The sequence below is a fragment of the Lygodium microphyllum genome, chromosome 5 (assembly GCF_053477565.2).
Source record: "Lygodium microphyllum isolate KBCC chromosome 5, Lygodium_microphyllum_v1.1.10, whole genome shotgun sequence".
Classification (NCBI taxonomy): domain Eukaryota; kingdom Viridiplantae; phylum Streptophyta; class Polypodiopsida; order Schizaeales; family Lygodiaceae; genus Lygodium; species Lygodium microphyllum.
Window position 1 is genome coordinate 2,413,698 of NC_141139.1, and position 26,468 is coordinate 2,440,165.

General features: G+C 44.5%; 1 protein-coding gene across 1 annotated transcript in view; it reads right to left on the reverse strand.

The window, feature by feature from the left end:
- Positions 1-25,515, reverse strand: part of LOC148035443 (uncharacterized) — a 154,517-nt gene extending 129,002 nt beyond the window's left edge. The window contains exon 1 of the mRNA XM_087677401.1: positions 25,127-25,515. Coding sequence (XP_087533527.1) covers positions 25,127-25,384 — 258 coding nt within the window. The 5' untranslated portion in view covers positions 25,385-25,515. The remainder of the gene's footprint in view (positions 1-25,126) is intronic.
- Between the last annotated feature and the right edge of the window lie 953 nt (positions 25,516-26,468).

Sequence of the window (26,468 nt, forward strand, 5' to 3'; positions counted from 1 at the left end):
TTCCTGAAAATGAAATGGAAAGAAATTGGGAAGATTGGGATTATGTCAGACAAAAGGGAAGACCCCTACTGACATATCTGGAGGAATATCGTGAGATAATCCTCAAACTGGAAGGAATGGATGAATTTCAAAAAACAAGAGGATTCATTAGGGGACTAGATAAAACCTGTAAAAAGGAAGTAAAACGGAGTTTACCTAAGACGCTGGAAGAGGCAATTAAATTTGCATTAATTCATGAAGATAGTATGCGTCCAGGTACACTCACTAGTCTCACTGATCCGGAGCCCAAGTCTAAGGAATTGGAAACCTCAAAATTTGTGGGCAAATTTAAAAGGAAAATGCCATTCTTTAAGGGTAAAAAACAACCTTTTGAAAAGAAACCATATATGAGGCCAAAGTTAAGTCCTGATGACTTTGATAAGGCCAAAAAAGAAAAGTTGTGTTTCAATTGCCTATCCCCTAACCATGCTGCTTGGAATTGCCCTCAAAAGAAAAAGGGGGAAGACAAAGGAAAGGATAAGGACAAGGGCAAGGGAAAAGAAAAACAAATCCATGTAGTGCAGACCTTAGAATTAAAGGGCCATGAAAAGTACAAATCTTTAGAGGTCTTACACATGGATGTACAACATAAGTGTTGTATGTCAACTTCTATGTGGCAGCCTACTTTTGGGCCACATGATTTACTTAGAGTACATGGATTGATAGCTGGAAAAAGGGTTAGAGTCATGATTGATGACTCTGCCACACATAATTTTATAAATTATGCACTTGTCAAAAAAATTGAAACTTCCCCAACAAAAGAGTGGGCATCAATATGTTGTTCGTATGATGCAAGGCCAAGACAATAAAATATGGGATACAATGGTATCCAATTTGGAAATTGAGATTCAAGAATATAAAGATAAACTCGATTTCCAAATAATGAACATGGAAAGAGCTGATATTGCTCTAGGGAGGGAGTGGCTATGGGGATTGGAACCATCCTTAAAACGTAGTTACCATCATAATACACTGGAATTTGAAAGGGATGGTAAGACTTTTGTCATTCAAGGTGAACATGAAGTATCTGATAATCCTTTGCTGTGTTCTACTGAAGTTCAGAAGCTGATAAAGAAGCAAGTTTGTGAGGTATATATGTTATGGTCTCTTCCTGTACAGAACACTTTTACTTTCTGTAATATAAAGCAATAATTTTCTTATGTTTGTGAGTTGAATGTTAATAATGAATTAAGTAGTTTGTTAGATGATTTTAAAGATGTGTTTCCTTCTGATTTACCAAGTGGCCTTCCACCAGATAGGGGTGATATAAATCACCCAATTGATATAAATAAGGATATACATCCTATTTCTAAACCACCGTATAGGTTAAGCGAAACACAGCATCAAGAAGTTGAAAGACAAATTAAGGATTACCTGGATAAAGGGTTTATTCAACCCAGTAATTCACCTTGGGCTTCACCAATTTTATTGGTAAAGAAAAAAGACGGTTCTATGCGACTTTGTGTTGACTATAGAGCACTTAATAAAATAACGGTGAAGAATAAATTTCCTATGCCCAGAATGGAAGATCTTTTTAATCAATTACAAGGGGCAAAATTCTTCACAAAGATAGATTTAAGATCAGGTTATCACCAAGTAAGAATTAAGGCACAAGATGTTCCCAAGACAGCATTTCGTACTAGATACGGGCATTATGATTTTTTGGTGATGCCTTTTGGCCTCACTAATGCACCAGCTACCTTTATGAAGCTGATGAATAGTGTTTTACGGCCCTATCTAGGACATTTTGTAGTAGTCTTCTTGGATGATATCTTGATCTTTAGTAAATCAAGAGAAGAACATTTGGAACACTTACAATTAGTATTCCAACTGTTAAGAACACATTCCCTTTATGCAAAGAAAACTAAATGTGAATTCTTTGCACAAGAGGTCAAATATTTGGGGCATATTATCTCGAAAGAGGGAATCAACATGGATCCAGAAAAAGTAAGGGCAATTATTGAATGGCCACCTCCAAGGAACCTGGAAGAGCTGCAGATCTTCCTAGGTTTATCTGGATTTTATCGTAGATTCATTCGAGATTATGCCAAAATAGTTGTTCCAATGACAGACCAACTTAAAGAGAAAGGAAAAAGTTTTAATTGGGGAACAGACCAAAATGAAAGTTTTCAAAAACTTAAGGTAGCTATTGCTACAGCTCCAGTATTATTAATAGTGGATCCCAATAAACCATTTGTGGTTGAAGCTGATGCCAGTGATAAGGCGATAGGCGCGGTCTTATTACAAGAAGGTCAACCAATTGCTTTTGAAAGCAAGAAATTAGATCGTGCAAAACAAAATTATTCTGTTTATGAGAGGGAGCTGTATGCAATAGTACATGCAATGAAGAAATGGAGGCACTATTTGTATGGTGCCAAACTTTTGATTTTATCGGATCATGAAAGCATTAAGTGGCTTAATGATCAACCGGATTTACACGGGCGTAAAGCCAGATGAGCCGAACTCCTCCAAGAGATCGACTATGAGATAAGATATAGAAAATGAAAATATAATATAGGAGCTGATGCACTCAGCAGAATGCCCATCATTAATGAATTGAGTTTTACTCAGTTCACTTCCAACTTGCTTGAATCTTCAAAAGGGAAATGCCAGGTTGATCCGGCATATTCCAACATATAGGAAGCAATAAAAAATAGGGATCCAAATGAAAGTGCTTCTACTGAGGAAGGAATATCTGAGGATGTTCAACAAGGAAATGGAGCATCAGGGGTTGCTCAAACTGGATTCAAGTGGAAGAATTTTACCATTGATAATGGTTATTTACTCTACAAGGGTAGGGTATGTGTCCCGAAAGATACAGAAATAAGGCGCCAGATACTCTTTGAGTGTCATGATACCCCTAGTGTGGGACATCCAGGAGTTAATAAGACTTATAGTCTTATTAAAAGGCAATTCTATTGGCCTGGAATGAATAAGGACGTCCTTGACTATGTGGTCAAATGTAATAAATGCCAGGTTAATAAAGCTGAAAGATTAAAAATGGGAGGACTTCTCCATCCACTAGAGATTCCTTCGGGAAAATGGGAGAGTATCTCCATGGACTTTATTGTTGCTTTACCTAGAACACAGAGGGGGCACGACTCTGTGTGGGTAATTGTGGATAGGTTAACCAAAATGGCTAGGTTTATTCCAACTTCAACTGATGTTAAAACACCAGAATTGGCTAGATTGTTCGTAGAGAATATATACCGATTGTATGGCCTTCCGGCAAATATAGTTTCTGATCGGGATAGAAAATTTGACAGCCATTTTTGGCGTGCGGTATTTAGGAAATTGGATACTAAACTTAGCATGAGTATGGCGGATCATCCGCAAACAGATGGGCAAACTGAAAGGGTTAACCAAATTCTTGAAGATATGCTTAGGGCATATGTAAGTAAAAGGCAAACTAATTGGGAAGAGTATTTACCGATAGCAGAGTTTGCATATAACAGTGCCAAGCACTCTTCCACTGGATATAGTCCATTTATGTTAATGTATGGGTTTCAGCCCAGAGCTCCTTTTGCAGTAGGACTGCATAAGGAAAAGGTTCAGGCAGCTAAAGACTTTTTGGAGGATATGAATAGTATGTTAAAATTTGCTCAAGAAAATATTAAAAAAGCTCAAAATCGAGCTAGAGCATATGCAGATCCTCACCGAAGAGACATCTCCTTTGAAGAGGGAGAATTGGTCTATCTTAAGGTGCCTGAACAAACTAAAATTATGAAAAAGTGACAATCTCCAAAGCTTTCACCAAGGTATTGTGGTCCTTTCATAATACTTAAAAGGGTGGGAGAATTGGCTTACAAGCTCCAACTACCTGCTGGTAGTAAAATACATCCAGTTTTTCATGTAAGTAAATTAAGGAAGAAGCTGGGTGATTTGGATAATCTAATCTTAAATGATGATATTGAGGAGCTATTCAATGACCAATCTAATCCACATGAACCAGAAATAATATTAAATGTTCGTAATAGACGAACAAGGAATACTATTTATCAAGAATGTTTGGTTAAGTGGGAAGATTGTTCAGAAGAAAGCTCAACATGGGAGCGAGTAAGTACTTTAAAGAAAAGGTTTCCCGATTTACAGTTAGACTTTCCAAGTATCGTTTTCGAGGACGAAACCGATTCTTAAGGGGAAGGAAATGTGACATTAATGTGACATTAAAAGTGACATTTAATGTCACGTTAAGGTCACAAATATTGAATGTGACATTAAAAGTGACATTTAATGTGACATTAAGGTAAATCTAGGGGAACATGCACGAGAATGACCGTCCGGGCTCTTGGGCGCCCGAACGGGTTTAAGGGGAGCCTAGAGAGTAAGAGAGTCCAAGAATAGTAGGACTCAAGAAAAGTCGACGGCTGGCAGAGGAAACGGGGAGAGAGGTGCCAGCACTTATCTAGGCGTGGTTGGGAGGAGAAGAATCACTCGTGCTCAGGGTTTTCATCGTTTTTTCTATGTCTTTCCCGAAGCCATCTTTCAGTCCCCCTTTGAAAGGGATGGGAGGTATGACGGGACCACCAGAGGAGATGATGGGGGATGGAATGGAACCTATGGAATAGATGGTGCACAGTCAGGAACAAATGCGGCTACAAAAAAATCCCTCGGAGGGCACCGCACAAAGGAAGGGGAATGGAGCATAGATAGTCCCCCTCCCTGGCCAACCTATCACAAAAGTGGCTCTGGTAGAAGAATCACCAACAAAATGGCCAACTGGGTGAAGAAAATGTGGGTCTCGAGTCTAGAAAGCCCATAAACTAAGAGGAGAGGGAAGCCCAAGTCAAGAACATATAGGTCCTCAAAAACGAAGCTCAATGGACAGTCAAACAATAGAGGCAAGGTGCCAACACCACTAATAAGCACCAAAGAAATGTCACCGGCAATGACGATACCCTTGGACGGATGGAGAACCTGTAGCAAATGACCTCACGGAGTCCTAGGACTCGAGGCACCACTAACAATGAGCCAAGGCTGCATAGAGGAAGAGATGGTCAAAGAAGGCTCCTCCACCTAATAAATGTGTAGAAACACTGACTCAATGGAAATAGTGGGTGACAAAGTAGAGGTAGATGAAGGCTCTAATGTAGATCCACCCTTCGCTCCCGGACCAAACTAAGGGTATATACTCCAATACTTCTCCTTGGGGTGCGAGGTCTTCCCACAATGAGGACACGTGCGATATCCTCTACGCTTCCCCACAAAAAATTAGAGTAGAAAGATAACTCCAACTTCTTTCTCTTCCCTTTCTTCTCCTTGGCTTGTCATGTACCTGTAGATAAAACTGCATAAGCACGGCCATATGCATGAGCTCAGTAAGAATCCAGCTCACTCTGGCACACATCTTGCTCAACCACCAATGGAACTAGCTCCTCTCAAGTGAGTCTCTCGACTACAAAAAGAGAGAAAACTGGTGTAACACATCATATATCGGTGACAGAAGATGTGAGAGGTGTCACAACTAGGTCTAAAGAAGAAAAGTCTGTACCAAGGAATGAAAGCTCATTCCAAATCTCCTCCATCCTATGGATGTGATCCCTCATCGTAGGGGAATCTGCAACAAACAGCTATCATAGCTTCAACTCAAAAGATGAGCAATGCCCAAATGTTTGGATCTCGAAGAGAGATAGCAATCTCCTCCAAATCTCTGCAGCAATGTGAATATATCTAACATGCATAAGCACAAAATTTGTACAACTCAAAAGAAGAGAAGGGCAGGCTCTAATATTCAACTGATCCCATAAAGCTGTCCAATCCACGATCACACCATCATGAGGATCCATGGTAAGTCAGGGTATAGGGACTATAACAAAATCCCAAAGGTCATAGTCGTCGAGGAGAATATCCATGCGGCACAAGTAAAGAGAGTAGTTCATCCCATCCAGCTTGTGGAATGTGGAGAGAGAGAGTAGAATTGGCACCTACTCAAGAGATGCTATCAATGCTAATCTAGGACTAGAAGCCCCAAAAGAATATAAGGGAAAGAGTGATAAGATGGTAGTCAGTCTGAAAGATCCCGAACCACACAATCCCCCATAGCATACACGTCAACCATACATGTCCTTCAATAAAGTACCTGTAAGAAAACAAAAGAATATGCTGCCATTGAATAAAGGCAAACGCTAAGATCTTTGGAGCAAAGCTGTGAAATGGCTGAAAAATGAGAGGGAAAGCTGTAGAGAGAGAAAATTCGGAGTTTTGTCACGAAGAATGACTAAAAATCAGTCAAATGCAGCTACTACCCTACCACAAACAGCTTGTAGATGCAAAGAACTGAAGAAAATCGGTCATTTACTGCTACTGCCCTGCCTCAACAGCTTGTAGATGATGTCTCCTGCTATTGATTGGTCTTCTCCTGCCCTTGGCCGTCTCAGAAGGTCCTCCAATGGCTGCAAATCAGACTAGTAGCCTCTCCTCCCTCTCTCTTGCAGGCTGAATTTATAAAAATGCCTCTCCAACCTCTAAAGACGTTTTTCAGTCTTGCATGGGCATTATTAAGAAGTGGCAGCCTTCCCAAATGGTTTTTCCAACATTTTTTATCATTAAATATTAATTTTCAGCCTTTAAATACTGAAATTAATCTAATAATTATTTCGATGCCCTGAAAAATAATCTAACTAGCCAATAATTAAATTGGCTAGGCAACTTCCATTCCCAAGTATCTCTGCACCATCTTTGATCATCAGATTGACATTAGTACTATTAAACACCACTTCTCTAATGTCACCAACACACACTTATGGCCAAATGGATGACCTAGGCCAACAACTGGCACCAGATACCACCAAGTACCTATGCAGCATAACTTATAGCAACTTTTGCCTTTGACATCACATAATCTGGTCATGAAAATATGTTGCCCAAGCACTGAAAAAGAAATGCAGATGGCTGGTGCCAATGTGAACACACTCAAACCATGCTGAAAAAGAAATGCACACACCTAGCTTAAACGATGAAAGCGTCAGTGAGGGCACCAGATCAGGCTGATGATGATGGCAGCACCGAAGACGGAGGAAGATGACGGAGTCGAAGTGTGCACCTGCCAAAGAAGGAGGGAAGATGATAATACAACTGACTGCCAAGTGGGAAATGGCTATAAATAGCCAAAAAACCCAAAAACTGGCCGACCTGAAATTTGAGGCCATAAATATGTCAGACCAGCATTTAATGCTGATCTGACCAGCATTTAATGCTGGTAAAAATGCCAAGAATGCTCAGAAAAATCCCGGAAAGGGTGGACAATGTCCGGCAGGTGAGGCAAGCTGATGAATGCAGAAACTGCCACGGAAAATGCACATCTGAGTGCTCTAGAATGAGCTACCTCCTCCGTCAAAACAAGTGATAGACAAGTCAGAGCTCCTAATGTCCTCGTCTGACTCAGACTGAGGCTCACAGGTAGGAGATGACAAGGCATGACAATCATGACTGCTAACACCCCCTCTCAGATCCTGGATGTGGCTGAACGCCAAGGGAGAAACGGATCCTGGGGTGGCAAGAGGAATGCCAAGGTTGATGAAGTCCGTCGATGTAGACTGCTGCTGAAGGAGCTCCTCACGATCCTGGGAATCCCCCTCTAAAACACTAGGGGCCAGGGAATCCACAGCCTCATCACCGAGATCGTCCCCCTCTGAAAGGGATGGGGGATACGAGGGAACCACCGGAGGAGAAGGTGGGGGATGGGAAGGAACCTGTGGAATAGAAGGGGCACAAGCGGGAACGGGTGTAGCAATAGAGTGTCTCGGAGGACCCTGCATCAAAGAAGGGGAATGGAGCCTGTAAAGCCCGCTCTCCTGCCAACCTGTAGATAAGACAGCTCCTGTAAAAGAATCCTCAATAACAACGGCATGCTCGGTGAAGATCACTCGTGTGCCAAGCCTTGTAAGGCCATAAACTGAGAGGAGGGGAAGGCCTAAATCCGGAACATGTAGGGCATGTGAAAAGGAGCTCGAAGGTCGGTCGATAAACAAAGGCAATGTGCCAACACCACTAATAGGCACCGATAAAATGTCACCAACAGTGACTGAACCCTCTGATGGACGGAGATCCTGTAACAAATCACCTCGGGGAGTCATATGACTCGAAGCACCACTGTCCACTAACCAAGGCTGCGCAGAAGACACTACAGCCACGGAAGAAGGATCCTCCTCCAAAGCATGGATATGAAGGAACACTGACTCATGGGTAACAGCGGGTGTAGAGGTAGAAGAAGGCTCCGATGTAGATCCACCCTTCGCTCCCGGACGAAGGTGAGGATACTTCTTCCAACATTTCTCCTCTGGATGTGTCCCTTTCCCACAGTGTGGACACTTCGGTCTCTCTGAATCTGAGTCAGAGCCTGAAGAACTGTCCTTCTTCTTAGCCTTTGACTTCTTCTTCTTCGTCTTCTATCCTTCCGAACTTGCAACAAAGGCTCTAGTGGAGTCGGATCCACTAGCCCTGACCTCTCTCAGTCGCTCGTCATGCTCCAAGACAAGCGGGGATAGCTCCTCCCATAGAAGCTTCTCACGGATCCTCGATGTAAGAAGGCTGGTGTAGAAGACATCAAACCGAGGCGATGGCAGCTGAGTCAAAAGAATCATAGCCATGTCTTCAGAAGATATCGTTCGACCGAGGGATGCAAGCTCATCCCTCATATCCTGTAATCTGTTGATGTGGTCCTTCATGGAAGAACTATCATCAATAGCGAGCATCTGCAACTTCTTTTCGAGAGAGATCCGGTGGGCAAACGTCTTCTGTTGATAGAGAGACGCGAGCTTTCTCCACACGTCTGCTGCAGTCTTCAACCTGTGAACATGAACAAGGACAGAATCCTGCAAACTCAGAAAGAGAAAAGATCTGGCTCTAGAATTAAGCCGATCCCATAAGGCTGCACGATCCATAGATGTCCCATCTGCGGGATAAACCTTAGGCTGGGGAATAGGAACAGAAACAAGCTCCCAAAGATCGAAGGAGTCCAAGATACACTCCACCTTGCAGGACCATAGAGAAAAGTTGGAGCCATCCAACCGGTCCTCTTTGGGCAGCTGAGGAAGTAAGGGTACCTGTACAGGGGGTACCAAAGGCTGCATCTTCGGCCCACTAGAAGGGGATTGCCGAGATACATGAATAGAAGGGGGACGGGAAAGAGGAATAGACTCCGGACGACGGTCCTCGTGATAGAAATCACGCCTCCGTTCAGATGAGTGTTGAGACAAAAGCTCGTCATTTGAGTCATCAAAGCCCGTAAACTGATGAGAAGACATCTTCCAATCTGCAAAATACCAAAGAAAGTTGTGCCGATGTCGAAATATGACCAGCAGTTTGGTCACCATCCACCAAGACGCAGGCTGAGAATGCCTACAAACACCTGGATCTGCAAAACGCAAAGATGACTGATGACGATCACCAGAAAAGAGACCACCAGCACCAGGAAACAGCCAGAAAACGAGTCGCCAGCAGGAAATGTGCCGCCTGGAGTGGTAGCGACCAGCAGAACTGCAAAACGCAGGCTGAAGATGAGTCGCCCAGCAGAAGGAGGGACAACTTGATGGAAAACGCAGGGATGATGTGTCGCTGGATGACGTGGCAGCCTCTGAAGACAGCGTTTACAGCAAACGCAGGAAGAAGAGCCTCCGACAGGGGCCGCCTGGGCAGTTGCAGATTAGATGACAGCAGCAGAGAGGTATCTCTCTCCAGTGGGTATGTCCTCCGTGCTCTCAATCAGGCGATGATACCATGTGAGAGTGCGCAACGGAAGAACACGAACACAGAGGAGAGGAGAGAGACAGCAGAGAATGAAGGAAGAAAGTCTGCACTGACTGAGATGAATGCTGAATACACTGAAATGGACAGAACAGTCCCTGCACGCAGCCCAAAGCATCAGTGAGGGCACCAGATCAGGCTGATGATGACGGCAACACCGAAGACGGAGGAAGATGACGGAGTCGGAGTATGCACCTGCCAAAGAAGGAGGGAAGATGATAATACAACTGACTGCCAAGTGGGAAATGGCTATAAATAGCCAAAAAACCCAAAAACTGGCCGACCTGAAATTTGAGGCCATAAATATGTCCGACCAGCATTTAATGCTGATCTGACCAGCATTTAATGCTGGTAAAAATGCCAGGAATGCTCAGAAAAATCCCGGAAAAGGTGGACAATGTCCGGCAGATGAGGCAAGCTGATGAATGCAGAAACTGCCCCGGAAAATGCACATCTGAGTGCTCTAGAATGAGCTACCTCCTCCGTCAAAACAAGTGATAGACAAGTCAGAGCTCCTAATGTCCTCGTCTGACTCAAACTGAGGCTCACAGGCAGGAGATAACAAGGCATGACAATCATGACTGCTAACAGCTTCAAGACAGGCAAAGGAGCCCTTGGACCTTGTTTCTAGAAATTTGTGTGAACCTACATGGACAAAGTCCCTTAAAGGGGATCTTTACTTTATGTTGATTGTGGATCATTATAGCAAGAATGACATGGGCATATTTTCTAGCATTGGAATCTAAAGCTTTCTCTCATTTAAGGATTGGCTCATCTTCGAGGAGAACTATTCAAGGCAAAAGCTTAAGATAGTGAGATTTGACAAGGGTGGAGAGTTTGTCTCCAATGAATATGCTTAGTTTTATGCACATTAAGGAATTCATCAAGAGTTTGCCAAGACCAACACTCCTCATCAAGAAAATGGTGTATTGGAGCAAAAGAATAGGAGTGTGATCAAGATGGCTTGAGCGATGATGGAGCATCGGCAAACACCTCAATGTATTTGGGCCAAAGCAGTGGTGGCCAATATGGTTTTCGTACTAAATTGGTCACCCACATCCATCATTGCTAATATGACTCCTTTTGAAGCATATTTTGGTCTAAAACTGAATGTTTCTTATTTCAAGGTATTCACGTGTGATGCATATGTTCACATCTCAAAGAATCGAAGGATAAGTTTAAGTTGGCTTCCAAAAGCTTCATTGGCTACAACTCTTAATCACAAGGGTACAGGATTTATAATCCTATCTCACGAGATGTCTATACAAGCCAAGATAGGCAATTCTTTGAGTTTCCAACTACAGAGGAGGGTGAGGAACACCCTATTCTTGGAGCTTCAAGTGATAGTTTGGCTCCTAAGCCAATGCCTCTTGAGGCTCCATCAACAAATGAGGAGATTGCTTCTTCACAAAATTCCCAACCAATGGATGTTCCAAAGTCTTCAGCATAGGCAGAGCAACTAGGGGAGTATCTGTTAACCTATCACTTTTAGTGTTGTCAATCTATCATCTCACAGTTGTGACCTCCTGTCAAAGTCTGATAAAGACATGGGAGCTCTGGCATTTCAGTGTGCATTTCTCGAGTTTCATGCGCATTTTTTGCATTTCCCAACCTGTGCCACCCTATCGGACATTGTCCTACCTATCCCCCTTGATATTACTACCACATCAACCAATTTTTCTCAGCATTTATATGCTTGCTGACTGCATTAAATGCAATCGGCTAGCTGGTAGCTAGTCGGTTGGCCAATTTGACCCATTTCTTGCTCTATATAGTAGGCTAGCTTGCTGGGCCAAACCATCAAGTACACTCCTCTATCTCCGGTACTGCTGCTGCCATCATCATTTCCAACCAAATCTGGTGTCCTCGCTAACACCTTGGGTTGTGTGTAGGGACTAGTCAGTCCTTTTTGTATTCAGCATGTATTTCAATCGATGCAGATTTCTTCCTTCCTTAAAGAGGACACTTCACTACTTGGTCAAACTTGATGTTCTCTCTCTCTTTTTTTTTTCGTGAAGATAATTGAATTAGATAGTGAAAATGATGTTCTCTCTTTTTTCTTTTTCCATAATGGATGTTATATTTATAAAGTACTAAACGACAAAAGAGTTACAAAAGTCATGGCAAAGAAGCAGAGGAAATTGCCATATGCCAGGGAAGTAAGTCCTCCCGAGGGAGTAAGTCAGAGTGCCAAATGAGATCTATCTGCCAATGCAAGAGACCTTTAAGCCTAGCAATATGTCCTTGAACATTAGAGGCTGAATCAAAAAGAAAAGCATTCTGAATGGTCCAATTGTGCCAATAGCCCCAGTATCTAAGAAAGTGAAACAAGATCTTTATATGCGACTGTGCAGGTGTGGGGTATTTCGGCCGCACAAAAACCCAATCAAAAGGGCTTAGCGAAAAACCAACCACTGCTCGCCAAACCGCTGACAAGAGTGACCAGATTTTCTTAGCAAGAGGGCAAGAAATAAATCGATGACAGGCCGATTCCACACTGGTGGTGCAAAAGAAACAATTGCCGTTGGAGATTCAACGCTTGGAAAGGGCTGAAGCAAGAGGAAGACCACCAATCATCACCCTCCAAAGAAAGACCTTGCATTTGAAAGGTGTCTTGTTCAACCAGCCCTCCATCACAGTTACCTTCCACCATGACTGAGATTTACCCAATCCCCATACAGTATTAGCTTTAGTAACCAGCCATTGATGATCTTTAATCAGAAGATGATACACCTGGTTAGCTCAGGCCTTTTCCAAATTCAGCCGACCTGCAAGGTCCCAGTCCTGCCAAGGACGATCGAAGCAAGGGCAAGAAAGGGTTGTCTGCTCTGGAGCACCATCAAAAGTTGTCCCCATAAATCACGGTATCCAGAAGGGATCCTAAAAAGCCTCCTGGTTGTACAAAACGATATCAACGCATTGCGACTGGCAAGGGTGGCATCTGCAACAACTGAAGTCAAGCCCAAACGTGCCATGCGGTTAAATTTTGGTCTGAGCTCATGTTTGCCTTCCCAAGAAAGTAATCTCGAGGCTGCCAACAATTCTAGTTGAAAAGAGTTAGTAGCTAAGCGGTCCTCCGCTGGATGCCACTGAGCCTTCTGGAGAACCAATTTCCAGGAACATACCAAATGAGCAAGCAAGGATGATGAAGGACTAGAAAACCGAGAGTCTGCATTAAGAATATGCCACCAGGAGCTCCGAATTTGGGTATTACCATGCACAAGCCCGTGATCCTCAAGAAAATAACGGGCTATAAAGACCCACGGGTGATGATCCAAGCACATGGCACGAAAAAGAGACCAACGGAGTGCTAGCATATGAGTTTCGGCATCCAAAATAGCCCCACCACCCATGCGTTTGGGGGTATATGCGTGCGACCAAGAAATCCATGAAATGCCTGCATGCAAGGAGTCCTTTCATCACATGAAACGAATGTATTGAGTAAGAGCATTCAATGTAGTAGTAGTCCAAGGCAGCAATGGCAAGAAATATGTGAGCATTGCCAACATAATTGCCTGAGCCACTTTGAGGCGAACATGGAAGGGCCAAGCCTGTGACTTCCAATACAGAAACTTAGCTGCCAGTTTCTGTGAAATCCACTATAATGGTTGCTTTGGCCGAACATCAACACCCAAAGGGTACCCAAGATGCCTGACAATGAAACCACGGGAAACAACCATGCCCTGCCAGTCTAATGACTGCAAATCTGACTCCGTGCAACTGAGAATGGCTGATTTCAAAGCATTGATATGAAGACCAGAAGCATGACCAAAGAGAGTCCAAACATCTAATGCTTTGCGAAGATTATCCTTGTCCGCACGCAAAATCATAAAGCTGTCATCAGCCAAGGATTGACTAATGAAGTGCTGTCGAAAAGGAAGAGACAATCCAGCCAACTGAGTAGAAGCTGCCATATGAGATAACATCGAAAAAACCGGATGAGTCGCAAGGGCAAAAAAGAGAGAACTCAAAGGGCAACCCTATCTCACAAAGCGTGCAATGACAAATGGCTGGGTAACACCACCATTCAGCATAACTCGCGAAGAAGCCCCAGCACTAATGGTGTAGATCAAACAAGACATCCGAGTACCAAAGCCCATAGTAGACATAAGTTCTACAATGAAAGACCAGTCTAAATAATCAAAAGCCTTTTCCAAGTCCAATTGAATCAATACAACCTCCTGATTAGAGTGCCTTGCATAGTCAATAGCCATTTGCACATTTAAGACATTATGCAGAATGTTTCGGCCCTTAATGAAACCATATTGAAGAGGATGCACAATGGCAGGAAGATGCTTATGGAGCCGATTCGCCATCACTTTGGAAAAGATTTTATACATAGAACCCATCAAAGAAATTGGTCGCCAATGTTTCAACATAGACGGCGAAGGAACTTTTGGAAGCAATTTGATAAGTCCTTCTTTCCATGAAGAAGGCATGAACCCCGTTTCCCAAAACTACTGAAACATAGCCGTCAATGGTTTCACCAGTCCGGTAGCAAAAACCTCAAAGAATTCATTGGTGAGACCATCCCAACCGGGACTTTTATCCTTGGGCAAGTGTAACAAAACATCCATAACCTCTGCCTCACGAATATCTGTCTCCAAAGTAGTTTGCATGTCATGTGGAACCTGATTGCGGACCAAATCATAGAAAACTGAGCGGGCATGAGTAATTTGGTCAGAAGGTGAAGGAGTAGAACCAAGAAGGTCTAGAAAATAATTCCTACACATATTCACAATAGTCTGAGGATCAGTGACCATTTGACCTGCATCCTGGAGTCTAGTCATATTCTCTCGAGCAGCAGATGCATGGAGAGCTCGAAAGAAATTATGAGTCTGACAGGCACTATCTTGCAAATTCTCAATCAAATTTTGCAATTGGGCCTGCTGATAAGATTTCAACTGAAACTCTTTAATAAGATCAGTCAAACGCATAGCCAATGGCAGCATAAATACATCATCTGGAGTCTCCACCAGTAGAGAACGAACCAAAGCCAGTAATTCCTCCGCTGCTTGTTGACGCCACCGACAAAGAGAGGCATGATGGATCCCATACTGCCGAACAATCCGCTGCACATTAGAGAGCAATTGTTCAAAAGAAGCATTGCCCTCAGAGGAGAAGTCCAATAAAAATCTATCAATCAATTGCTGCATATAACCCTGAAAGATTAAATGCTTAAAATAAGACGAGTTGAAACGCAAAGGGAGTCTATCTAGAAATTACTTAAAAGGTGCAATGGGTTGTACAAGCATCTCAAGCTATAGAGGAAAATGGTCCAACAAGGCATATTGCTACAACACTTTCATTTCCAGCATCTCAGGAAGAAAAGCATCATCCTGTATGCGTTAGAGATCAGATCAGGGCAGCAGGGCAGGAGGCCTGGTGCAGTCGGACTGCACAGTCGGACTGCCACGTGGCAGTCCGACCTGCAGCAGGCAGTCGGCATTTCTGGCGCCCTCTTTTGCCCGGTTTTTCGGCTATTTATACCCGACATTCTCAGCAGTCTGGTACACTTCTCTGCTCGTAGATTACAGACCGATGACACGCGCAGATTCCGTCTCTGTTCGCAGATTTCAGACAGCAGACAGTGCAGACTGCAGCGGACTTCGAGGTGAACAGCAGGTTGCATCGTCGAGGTGGAGACACGCAGTCCAGCGCACTGCGCCCGTGTATATATCTGCATATCTTTGTATTCAGCATTCTTTATACAGCAGATCTTCATCGTCCACTGTCTCTTTCTCTCTCTTCTCTCTCTGCATTCTCTCTCTCTCAATCCTACGCTTCCGCACCGCTGCACTCTGACATGGCATCAGAGCAGTGTTTGAGGGCTGACTGAGTGCAGAATCAACCTGAAGAGGAGTTTCCATCGCGACACAAATTTGCGTTTTTTGCGTTTAAGGGCAAACAGGAGGGCTGCGCCTTGGAACAAGGCTGAAACGAGTGTGGGCGCACAGGAAAGGAGTACAGGTGGTGGATTTGCTGCTGTTTACTGCTATTTGACGCGGAGGAAGTTTGAGTTTTCAGCCTACAAGTGCAGGTTTTGCTTTTTCATCGCCTCCGGCGAGTGAAGAAGGTTCAGGACGCGGAAGAGCCTTAGCAGGCTGAGTTTTCCCAGTCAGAGGGGGCTGCTTTTGCGTTTGTGAAGGCATTGCAGGTGAAGATGTCTACAGAGATTGACTTGGAGTTCCAGGCGATTATGGACTGGAAGGTGCCTGTCTTACCGACTCTTCCTGCAGATCAGAAGCTCGACGGCGACAACTACCGCATTTGGCGCGTCATGATGTTGGCCATTCTTGAGTCCTATGATTTGGCGGAGCTAGTACAGGAGGAGATTGACCGGCCCACGGTAAGAGATGAGTCCAAACTCTCTTCCGATGCTCGTGCGGAGTTGGCCAAGGCCCAGTCTCATTGGGACAAACTGAATGCCAGGATTTGATCCTTTCTCTTTCTATCATGCACTACAGCCGTGATCGCTCACATCGAGCACTTGACGGTGGCTCGGGAGATATGGCTGGAGCTTGATCAGATGTACAATCGGATGACCCTAATGAAGCGGGTTTCTTTGGAGGTACAGATGCGGACCTTGTCCGTAAATAAGTCTTCTTCGCTACGGGAGCACATTAACAAGCTAAGGCAGCTTCAGATCCAGGTTCAGAATGCGGGGAAGCCGATTTCCTCTAAAGACATGGCGATCACACTATTGTCCCAGTTGCCGCCACGATTCGGTACATTTTACTCTGCCCTTATTGCTTCGGGGCGAGAGTCTACTCTTCGGTGGGAAGAGTTGGTTCCTATGGTCTTGGACCAAGAGGAACAGTTAAAGGGACAGAATGCTTCCAAGTCGGAGGCGCTGACAGGTCAAGCCTCTCAGAAGAAGGGGAAGGACCAAAAGAAGAAGGGGGATAACAAGTCCAAGAAGGACAAGGAGAAGGACAAGGGCAAAGACTCCACATGCCATATTTGTGGAAAGACTGGCCATTGGAAGAAGGATTGCCCTGACAAAGACACGAAGGACACCAAGAAGAAGGACACCTCAAGGATTCTGGCGCGGTGGCTGCACCCTCATCAGTTGCATTTCTTCATCTAGCTGTCATTGAGGACGCTTCACCGAATGCTTCTGATGGTGCGATGACAGCTCCCCAGGCTCGAGAGTGGATTGTTGATAGTGGTGCCTCACGGCACATGACTCCTTCATCAGATGGTGTTGCCTAGTTGCGACCCTCGTGTGGGCAGATTCTCATTGGAGACGGCTCTTCAGTATCTATTGCAGGTCGGGGTAAGATGCAGCTTATTCCCAATGGACGAGGTGGTACCCATACCTCAGAGGTTTTGCATGTACCAAGATTAGGGTACCATCTCCTTTCAGTTCATAAGATTTCCTCCCTTGGCCTTTTGGTGGAGTTTGACAGTACTACGGTGCAAGTCCTTGATCGTGGATCGAGGAAGGTTCTCTCATCCGGATATGAGGAGAACGGCATTTACAAACTGAAGTCTTCCACCGCCCTCTCTACTCTTCTTCTTACCTCTCAGTCACAGTCAGAGTTATGGCATGCTCGGTTTGGTCACCTGAACTATGACTATCTTCGGAGGGCGTCACGTGGACAGCTTGTTCGAGGGTTGCCGGATATAGTGGTGAGCCAGCAGCCATGTGTCTCCTGCATTCGGAGGAAGCAGCATAGGGATGCCATTCCCCACACAGCTTCGCGGCGGTCTACTTCACCGATGGAGTTAGTATCTACGGATCTATGTGGCCCTATGAGGAATGAGTCCTTGCATGGGAGCTCGTACTTCATGCTGATCGTGGATGACTACAGCAGGATGACATGGGCCTACTTTTTGGCATTAAAGTCAGAAGCTTTCTCGCACTTCAAGGATTGGCTTCTCTTTGAGGAGAACTGATCGGGCCAGAAGTTGAAGACCTTGCGATCCGACAAGGGAGGTGAATTTGTTTCTAATGTGTTTGCTCGGTTTTGTGCAGATAGAGGAATTCACCAGGAGTTTGCCAATACCAACACTCCTCAAGAAAATTGTATTCTTGAACGGAAGAACCGCAGTGTGATCGAGATGGCGCGCACCATGATGGAGCACCGACAGACCCCTCAGATTCTGTGGGCCGAGGTTGTGGCTACTGCAGTCCACATCCTTAATCGATCCCCTACTTCGGCCGTGGAAGGGATGACCCCATTTGAGGCTTATTTTGGGACGAAGCCAAATGTTTCTTGCTTTCGGGTCTTTGGGTGTGATGCTTATGTTCACATTCCCAAGGCTCACCGTGATAAATTTGAAGCAGCTTCCCGAAAACAGGTATTTGTTGGCTACAGCTCCCAGTCCCAAGGCTACCGACTGTATGATCCCGTCAAGCGGGATGTGTACACTAGCCGTGATGTGCAGTTTGTGGAGGTTCCGGCTACTTCAACGGGTGAGGAGCATCCCGTTCTTGGAGATCCAGGGGAGAGTTGGGCTCCTTCTACAATTCCATTGGAGCCCGTACCTTTTGATTATGATTCTGTTTCTGACACAGAGTCTACTGTTCCACCGGACACCTTAGCGGAGTTACCACCGGTGGATATTCCAGAGTCTTCTGCTGATGGAGAAAGACGAGGGGAGGTTCGGCCTCCTCCTCGCTGGGCCTGTGACACACTCCGTGATTCAGGGATCCAGGGGGTTCCTGAGGAGTGGGGACCGCAGGATGGTCCCCGGCGGTCATGGCGGCACCAGGCACATTCTACAAAGCTTGTTTGCTCCAACTATGGAAGAAAGCTATGGAAGCCAAGTTGGAGGCTATTGAGAGGAATGGCACTTGGTCACTCGTGCCCCGCCCCCCGAAGAAGAAGGTGATTGGAGTCAAGTGGGTCTTCAAGACCAAATACCTTAGCGATGGTTCTTTGGATAAGCACAAGGCTCGCCTTGTTGCTAAAGGTTTTGCACAACGCCCAGGTATTGACTGTCATGATACTTTTGCCCCCACAGCTCGTATGGCGACCATTAGAGCTGTTCTTGCTTTGGCTGGCCATAGGAGATGGCCTGTTTATCAGTTGGATGTGAAGTCGGCCTTCCTCAATGGTGATTTGAAGGAGGAGATCTATGTTGAGCAGCCTCCCGGCTTTGGATCTTCAGATGGGAAAGTCTACAGGTTGAAGAAGGCCTTGTATGGCCTCAAGCAGGCTCCGCGTGCATGGAACGAGAAGATTGATTCATTCCTCCAGTCTCAGTTGGGATATCGGCGGTCCGTAGCTACATGTTCACACTTCCAAGGATGGTTGTGTGCTGTTTGTCTTATATGTTGATGATTTGATTGTCACAGGTGATGATGCACAGCAGGTCCAAGAGACGAAGTCAGCTTTACATCGGACGTTCGAGATGACGGACTTGGGTCTCCTCCATTTCTTTTTGGGCCATGAGATTTATCAGTCTCAGAGGGGAATCTTTATCTCTCAACAGAGATATGTACAGGAGCTCTTGGTGTCTTTTGAGATGGAGGATTGTCGGGCCCTATCTACTCCTATGGATCCGAATTGGAAGGCCACTTTCCATTCAGCTTCTCCTTTGGCGGATGCGTCCCACTATCGTCAGTTGATTGGGTCCTTGATTTGGCTTCTCAACACCGGGGTTGATCTATGTTTTGCTGTTGGGCTCTTGGCAGGGTTCATGAGTGAACCTAAGACGGTGCATTGGCAGCCTGCTCAGAGGATACTTCGGTATTTGAGGGGGACGTCTGATTTAGGGATTCATTACCCCGCAGGGACAGATGGGTCAGATCTTGTACTTGCAGGTTGGAGCAACTCGGATTGGGCCGGTGATATGGACCACAGGCGGTCTACTACAGGTTATTGTTTTACCTTGGGTGCAGGTGTTATTTCATGGAGTAGCAAGAAGCAGCCCACGGTAGCCCTTTCGTCTACTGAGGCGGAGTATCGGGCCGCGTCTTCCACCACATGTGAGGCTGTGTGGCTTCGGAGATTATTGGAGGAGCTTGGGTGCCCCCAGACTCGTCCTACATTGCTGCGATGTGACAATGAGAGTTGCATTGCCTTGGCAAGGAACCCTGTTTTTCATGCCCGGACGAAGCACATAGAGATCTAGTACCACTTCATCCGAGAGAAGCTTCTGGATGAGACCATCACTGTGGAGTACTGCAAGACAGAGGACAATCTTGTGGATTTGTTTACGAAGGCACTTCCTCAGGCTTTACTTCGGAGACATTCCAGATCCCTCAGGCTTCTGCCCTGCCCAAGCTCTGAGAGGGGGTGTTAGAGATCAGATCAGGGCAGCAGGGCAGGTGGCCTGGTGCAATCGGACTGCCACGTGGCAGTCTGACCTGCAGCAGGCAATGCAGCCGACTGGGCATTTCTGGCGCCCTCTTTTGCCCGGTTTTTCGGCTATTTATACCCGACATTCTCAGCAGTCTGGTACACTTCTCTGCTCGCAAATTACAGACCGGTGACACGCGCAGATTCTGTCTCTGTTCGCAAATTTCAGACAGCAGACAGTGCAGACTGCAGCGGACTTCGAGGTGAACAGCAGGTTGCATCGTCGAGGTGGAGACACGCAGTCCAGCGCACTGCGCCCGTGTATATATCTGCATATCTTTGTATTCAGCATTCTTTATACAGCAGATCTTCATCGTCCACTGTCTCTTTCTCTCTCTTCTCTCTCTGCGTTCTCTCTCTCTGTCCTACGCTTCCGTACCGCTGCACTCTGACAGTATGATGTACATGCGGTCCAACCGCAACCATGTAGTTGTATACTGCGCAGAATGAAAAGTAAACCCTATAGAAGAAGGGTGTAGCCATGACCAGAGATCTTGCTTAAGTACGGCAAGAGCAAACGCATTCCACACCTGGCTTTTCGGAGCGTCCATCACCGAATGCTCTAATGTGGACTGTGAAGGATCAACACACATTAAAATCCCCCATCAAAAAACCCCGTCTGCCAAGTAACAAGGAGGTCTGCAAAGTATTCCAAAGATCCCGGTGGGATAAAGGGTCATTTGGAGCATAGAGCCCAATTAACCATAAGATCTCTTCTTCAAATAAAACTTCAATCACCACAAAACGACCATGTACATCATTTTTAATAAAAACGGGCTGATATTTCTCATGTACAATCATAAGCACACCAGAATAATGCATGGCATGTGTCCCTCCATAAAACAAGCGAAACCCATGGCAATCCACAACTTTTCCTGCTTCACCGTGACTCCTGTGCTCAACAGCACACAAGACATCCCACTGATTCTCATGCATGTTGCTTATTGCGAGAACAAATGCCTCGCACATTCCACGTGGCTATCTTCATGTGCATTCGAAAAAGAAAATCAAGAACGAGGCAAAGCTTGCCTCGATTTAACCTTTTCTACTAGAATATCAAGGACTCCCTCATCCAAAAAATCAGCTAACACGGCAAAAGAGTTCTAACGGCCAGATTTAGAGGTAGACGGTGTATTCACTGTCTTCGGGATGGAACGGGGATAACAACGATCCCATGGGGTAATCACGTTACCTCTAGCATCAAAAGCCAACTTAGCAGGTGGGCCCTTTGGACCATCCGTATATACTTTCCTAGTGGGCTGATTGCGAGGAGCAAAAGAAACCATAGCATGAGTAGTGTGCTCTGAAGACAACATGTCTTTCCTACGCATATAAGTACGCAAGGAATCTTGTGAAGCATTAGGCACAGTATCCGCCATGCCAGCATCAAATCTTTTACCTTTTTTGGCACGTACATCTACCCAGTCATTGTCACGGAAATCCAAACCCGAAACATGTTGTTTGCCTTTATCCAAAACTTTAGGTGGCTAGGTCGCATCCTGCGACGAAGCATCAAGCACCATATCTTCCATGGGAGGCAAAACATACTCAGCAACTGAAGTCGATTGCTTCGCTGGACATTCGGCCATAAAATGCCCCAATTTTCCACACGAAAAACAATGCCCTGCAAAGTTACCCCATTTCAAACGAAAGCACAAAGAATGCATGCCAGAGCAATTAAGATGTAACCAAGCAGGCCTTTTCCGAGCACTGTCCCATAACATGCACAAACGGTTACAATTCGTAGCCCTTAGACTCGGGGGAACCAAAACAGTACTCACAACGGCCATGGCATCCTTTAACAGTGGCCAATAGATAGTCAGACAGTTTTCCACCTCAACCCACACCGGGCATTTGCGTTGAAGCAAGCGCTAAAAATCTGCCATTGGGCGCCATGGCACAATATGAACCAAATGGCAATCAAAGAACAATGGCAGTTTAGTCAGCAGATCTCGGATTTCAACAACACCTCATAAAAGCCTCGGGGCCCAACAAAAATCTCTTCAACACACTCCCCTTGTAGCAAACTTTGCAACCATTGGCGAATATAAGAAAGCACTGGGATCCTACCAGTGAAGAAGAGTATAACAGCACGTTCATAAAACACTAAGAATGAGCGCAAAACATTTTTAGGATCCACAATGGCTTCCAGCACATCTTCAGTTGCAGAGTCAGAAAACGCTTCATGATTATGTTGAACATAATCACCAAGCAGAGTGTTGGCAAACTCCAACAAATGATCCCAGTCAACATCCTGAGAATCCACAGAATTAGAAGCAACCTGAGCATAAGAACGTTCCTGAAGATCCATTGTATCTTCCGAAGTATGCTTGGTGCGTTTGCCCGCAGGCTGGAGGTCAGGACCAGGTGGCATCTTCTCTAGCAAGGAACCATATCCTCTGGTTCCTCTGTTTCAAAATCTGGACCAAGGACTGCCACCGTTTGGTCAATAAAGGCCATGTCCAAACCAGCCATATTGTATCACCACTTTAACAAGAGATCGGAAGCTATTTACAGGGCGCTCTCTCTCTCTCTCTGCTGCCACAGTCTGCATGAAAGCAAAGCAGGATGCCACGAACCAGACCTTGTGCAGGTCAGATGCAAAGCCACGATCCGCAGGTAAGACGACCTTCAAGCTTGTCAACAGTCGCAGGAACACAAGCAAGCTCCCAGGGCAGATGGGCACATGAAGATTGGCGCAGCGATGACCAGTGAAGAGCAAAGTGTCAGGGCAAGATAGCACAGCAAGGTGTCAAGGCGGGAAGATTGGCAGGGCGAAATGTTGTCGTCAGGGCAGAACAAACCCCACGCTGGCTGAGGGGAGATCTCCCGCAACACATAGGGTACGACACATGTCACCAAGTCAGGGGGGAGCCAGTTCCACCATCGCTAACCTCTCTCTCTCTCTCTCTCTCTCTCTCTCTCTCTCTCTCTCTCTCTCTCTCTCTCTCTCTCTATGTTCACTTCTTTCTTTCAGTCAGGTCATACGCTTCCACATTCATTGCACTCTCAAATTGGACAGCTCTACCGAGGATTGTCTACATACATTCATTTTTTTCATCATTTATTCAATTTCATCATATTTTCTTCTCTATTTTGCATTTGACTCATATCCTCACCTTTCATTACTTCTTCTTGAAGATTAAGTATAGTTAGAACCTAGAACTTAGAAGTGCCCTAGACTTGACTAGTAATATTAGGAGTATTTCAAAAGTCTTAAGACTTAACTACTCCTTGTTAATAGATTATCATTGTTTATGAATTGTCACAACTCATTTCGAAGTTTGAACACATTTAATTGTAGAATGTACTATGTTTTAAATATGGAAATTCAAGCATCATTTGTGCAATGTAGCTTGTAGGCTATACTATCCCATTTTGGGCATGGATGCATGCACACACATCACTTTGTACATTGATAGTTAATAGCATGAAACTCTGCTTCCTGTTCCAAACCCCATTTCTACTTTGAAAATGTCATACAACTATGGAGTGGACAATACAACTAATGCTCAACGTCCTACCCAATAATCCATGTTGCATAGAAGGATCTAAGAGATCATTGTCTTACATTTGTAAAAATCTCCCAAATATGAGGAGATTGATCACATGTTGAAGACACATATTCATCAAACTATTGAATATATTGTATACCCTTAGTTTGCAATCCCCTTACTTGTGCGTGTCCATGTTGTTAACACTCATAAATAGTCATATTTCCTCAAATATGTCATCTAAATTTTGGTCCATAGGTTTTTTGGTGTCTTTTAGACATTAATTAGCAACACCTCTTCCACTTCATCCTCCAAAATATCAGCCTCCATTAAATCAACCCATTCTAGCTAAACCTCGTAACTAACCAAATCACAAATATATATGCGGGTAGAGTGAACAGCATCAAAAAGAATCTCTTGTGGACCCAACAATGATTTATAAAAATCAACACACATCTAAATGATGGATGTAGGATCTATCACCATAACACCTTGCTCATTCTTCAAACGCATAATATTTTCCCGAGCATATTTTTGATGCAATCAAGCAAAGAATTGATGAGATTGACAGTTATTGTCGTGTAAAGCTTCTGCTATGGACAGCAATTTGTATTTAGCATATTCCTCTTCTTGTAGAAATTGAACTCTGCCTTTCAACCATTCAATGCATGTAAGCAAGTCATCAATGGTATCCCCCAACTGACACAGAGACAACAAATGGCTCAATTAATTGCTGAATACATTCCAAAAATTGATTTTGCAGCAGAAAGGATTGACTGAAACGAAGAGGCAAACGAGCCAAGAGAACCTTATAGGCAGAGCTCTCTCTCTCTCTCTCTCTCTCTCTCTCTCTCTCTCTCTCTCTCTCTCTCTCTCTCTCTCTCTCTCTCTCTCTCTCTCTCTCTCTCTCTCACACACACACACACACACACACACACACATTGGATAGAGCCATTTCACTTCATCGACCACAATGACCCCATCTACCAAGACCACATCCAAGGAGGCCGCACCACAATCAGATCAGAGCCATTATCTGGAGACACCGAAGAAGACTTACCACTAGGTATATCACTGGAGCAGTTACCAAACCTTAAGATTAGCTACAGCCTACAATCTCCACCGCATTTTTCTGTACACATAGTTCTGTCAAATTTGGGTTTCCCTTTCTTTCTACCAAATTTGGGCTTCCTTTTCTTTCTACCAATGGGACAACACTAGACATGGTTCTACTCTAGCACAGTCACATTGTAACGTTATTCTTAGCATTGTTTCATAGGCTACTCACTTATTTCATAGCATCGTTTCATAGGCCACTTACTCATTTAATGTTATCTTCACCTTACTGATGAGATGACATTAGACATGGATGTATTTTGGATTGTCTTATAGGCCACATTGGCCTTATGTAGACGTTAATATTTCTTTCTTTCTTTCTCTCTGTGCATTGTTATAATTAATACACTGGTTTTCCACCAACCAAGGAAGAAAAACCCAAAAAACAAAACAAAACAAAAGGCACATTTGTGCAGCCACCTGGAAGGTTCCTCCCACTTCGATGGGGGTTTTGTCAAAGCTTGTATGGGTGCTGGATGCAGCTACGGTTGTGCAGACACGTGCCGAAACAGCGAATGAGGGGATTCCTTTCAGATAATCAGAGCTGCTGGATTGAGGGGACACAATGCCCGGCGACAGAAGCGGTGGATGAGGTATTCTGCTCCTGCTAGTATTGCAGCTGCTGCTGCATACCAAGAGGGGGCGAGACCTCGATGATCTCAACCAGCGGGTCAGCATCTGTTCAAAACCTGAGACTCGCTCAGAGAGTACGACCCACAACTGGATTTCCTGATCACAGAGTCTGGAATACTCGTCGTGTCATGCACACTGGAACAGCGAAAATTAATAGAAAGACGTTCAACAGCCATTGTACATTGGTTGTTAAGGTCACAATATAATTGTTTTTTAACCTATTAATATTTATACTATTTCTCAAGTAAAGTTGTATGCATTTGAATTTTCAATTTTAGCCTATTTTTCTCTCTCTCTACTTCTAGAAGACCGAAGATAATTGTTGAGTATCGAAAGATCAATACTTGGTTCCAATGGAAGGCCAGTAAATCAAGTTTTGGTGCAAGGCTATGGCCATTGAAAGCTCAGCTTTTTCTTCTTTTGTGCAAAATTTTCATGTCACATGTTGACAGACGACCTTTGGCATCTTTAGGTTGGGTTCACTACAAAGGTCGATAACAAGGCAATGGCATCACCTTGTATTAGGTGATATGATCACCATCTTATAATAATGGTTTCTAATAATCACAATGTGTCAAAAATCTAAATCCTTTAATAGGTCTCGAAGGGATCATTGACCTCCTACGAAAGCCCTTTCTAAAATTTCCAAGTCAAAAGAATGCTCATCATAAGGTTTTGACAACTTTACTTAGATTTACGTTTTAATATAAAGGCCTCTTTCAAAACATATGTCACTTTTAAAGAATGCCCACAAGCCTATAAGGCAATCCAAGTAGAGGAGTGGTTAGTAAAAGAACATATTGCCCACAAGCCTAAAATGCCAACCATTACTACCATAAATGGCGTCGCCCTTTGAAAATCCAAAAAATGGCCCACAAAAATCATGAAATGCCTGATTCTAATGCCCTCTCTCACAATGACAGGGAACAAAAGCCCCTAAGAACCATCACCACGTCCCATACACTATTAACAATGATCTTCTAGAAACCCATAACAATATATAAGACATGCAATAATGACAACATCTAGATAGGACCATGGTTACCCAAGTAGTGGATGATCAAGCTACTACCAAAGTGCCTCAAAAATACATTGATGTTGATGTCAATCATTGCTAATCCTTGACTAT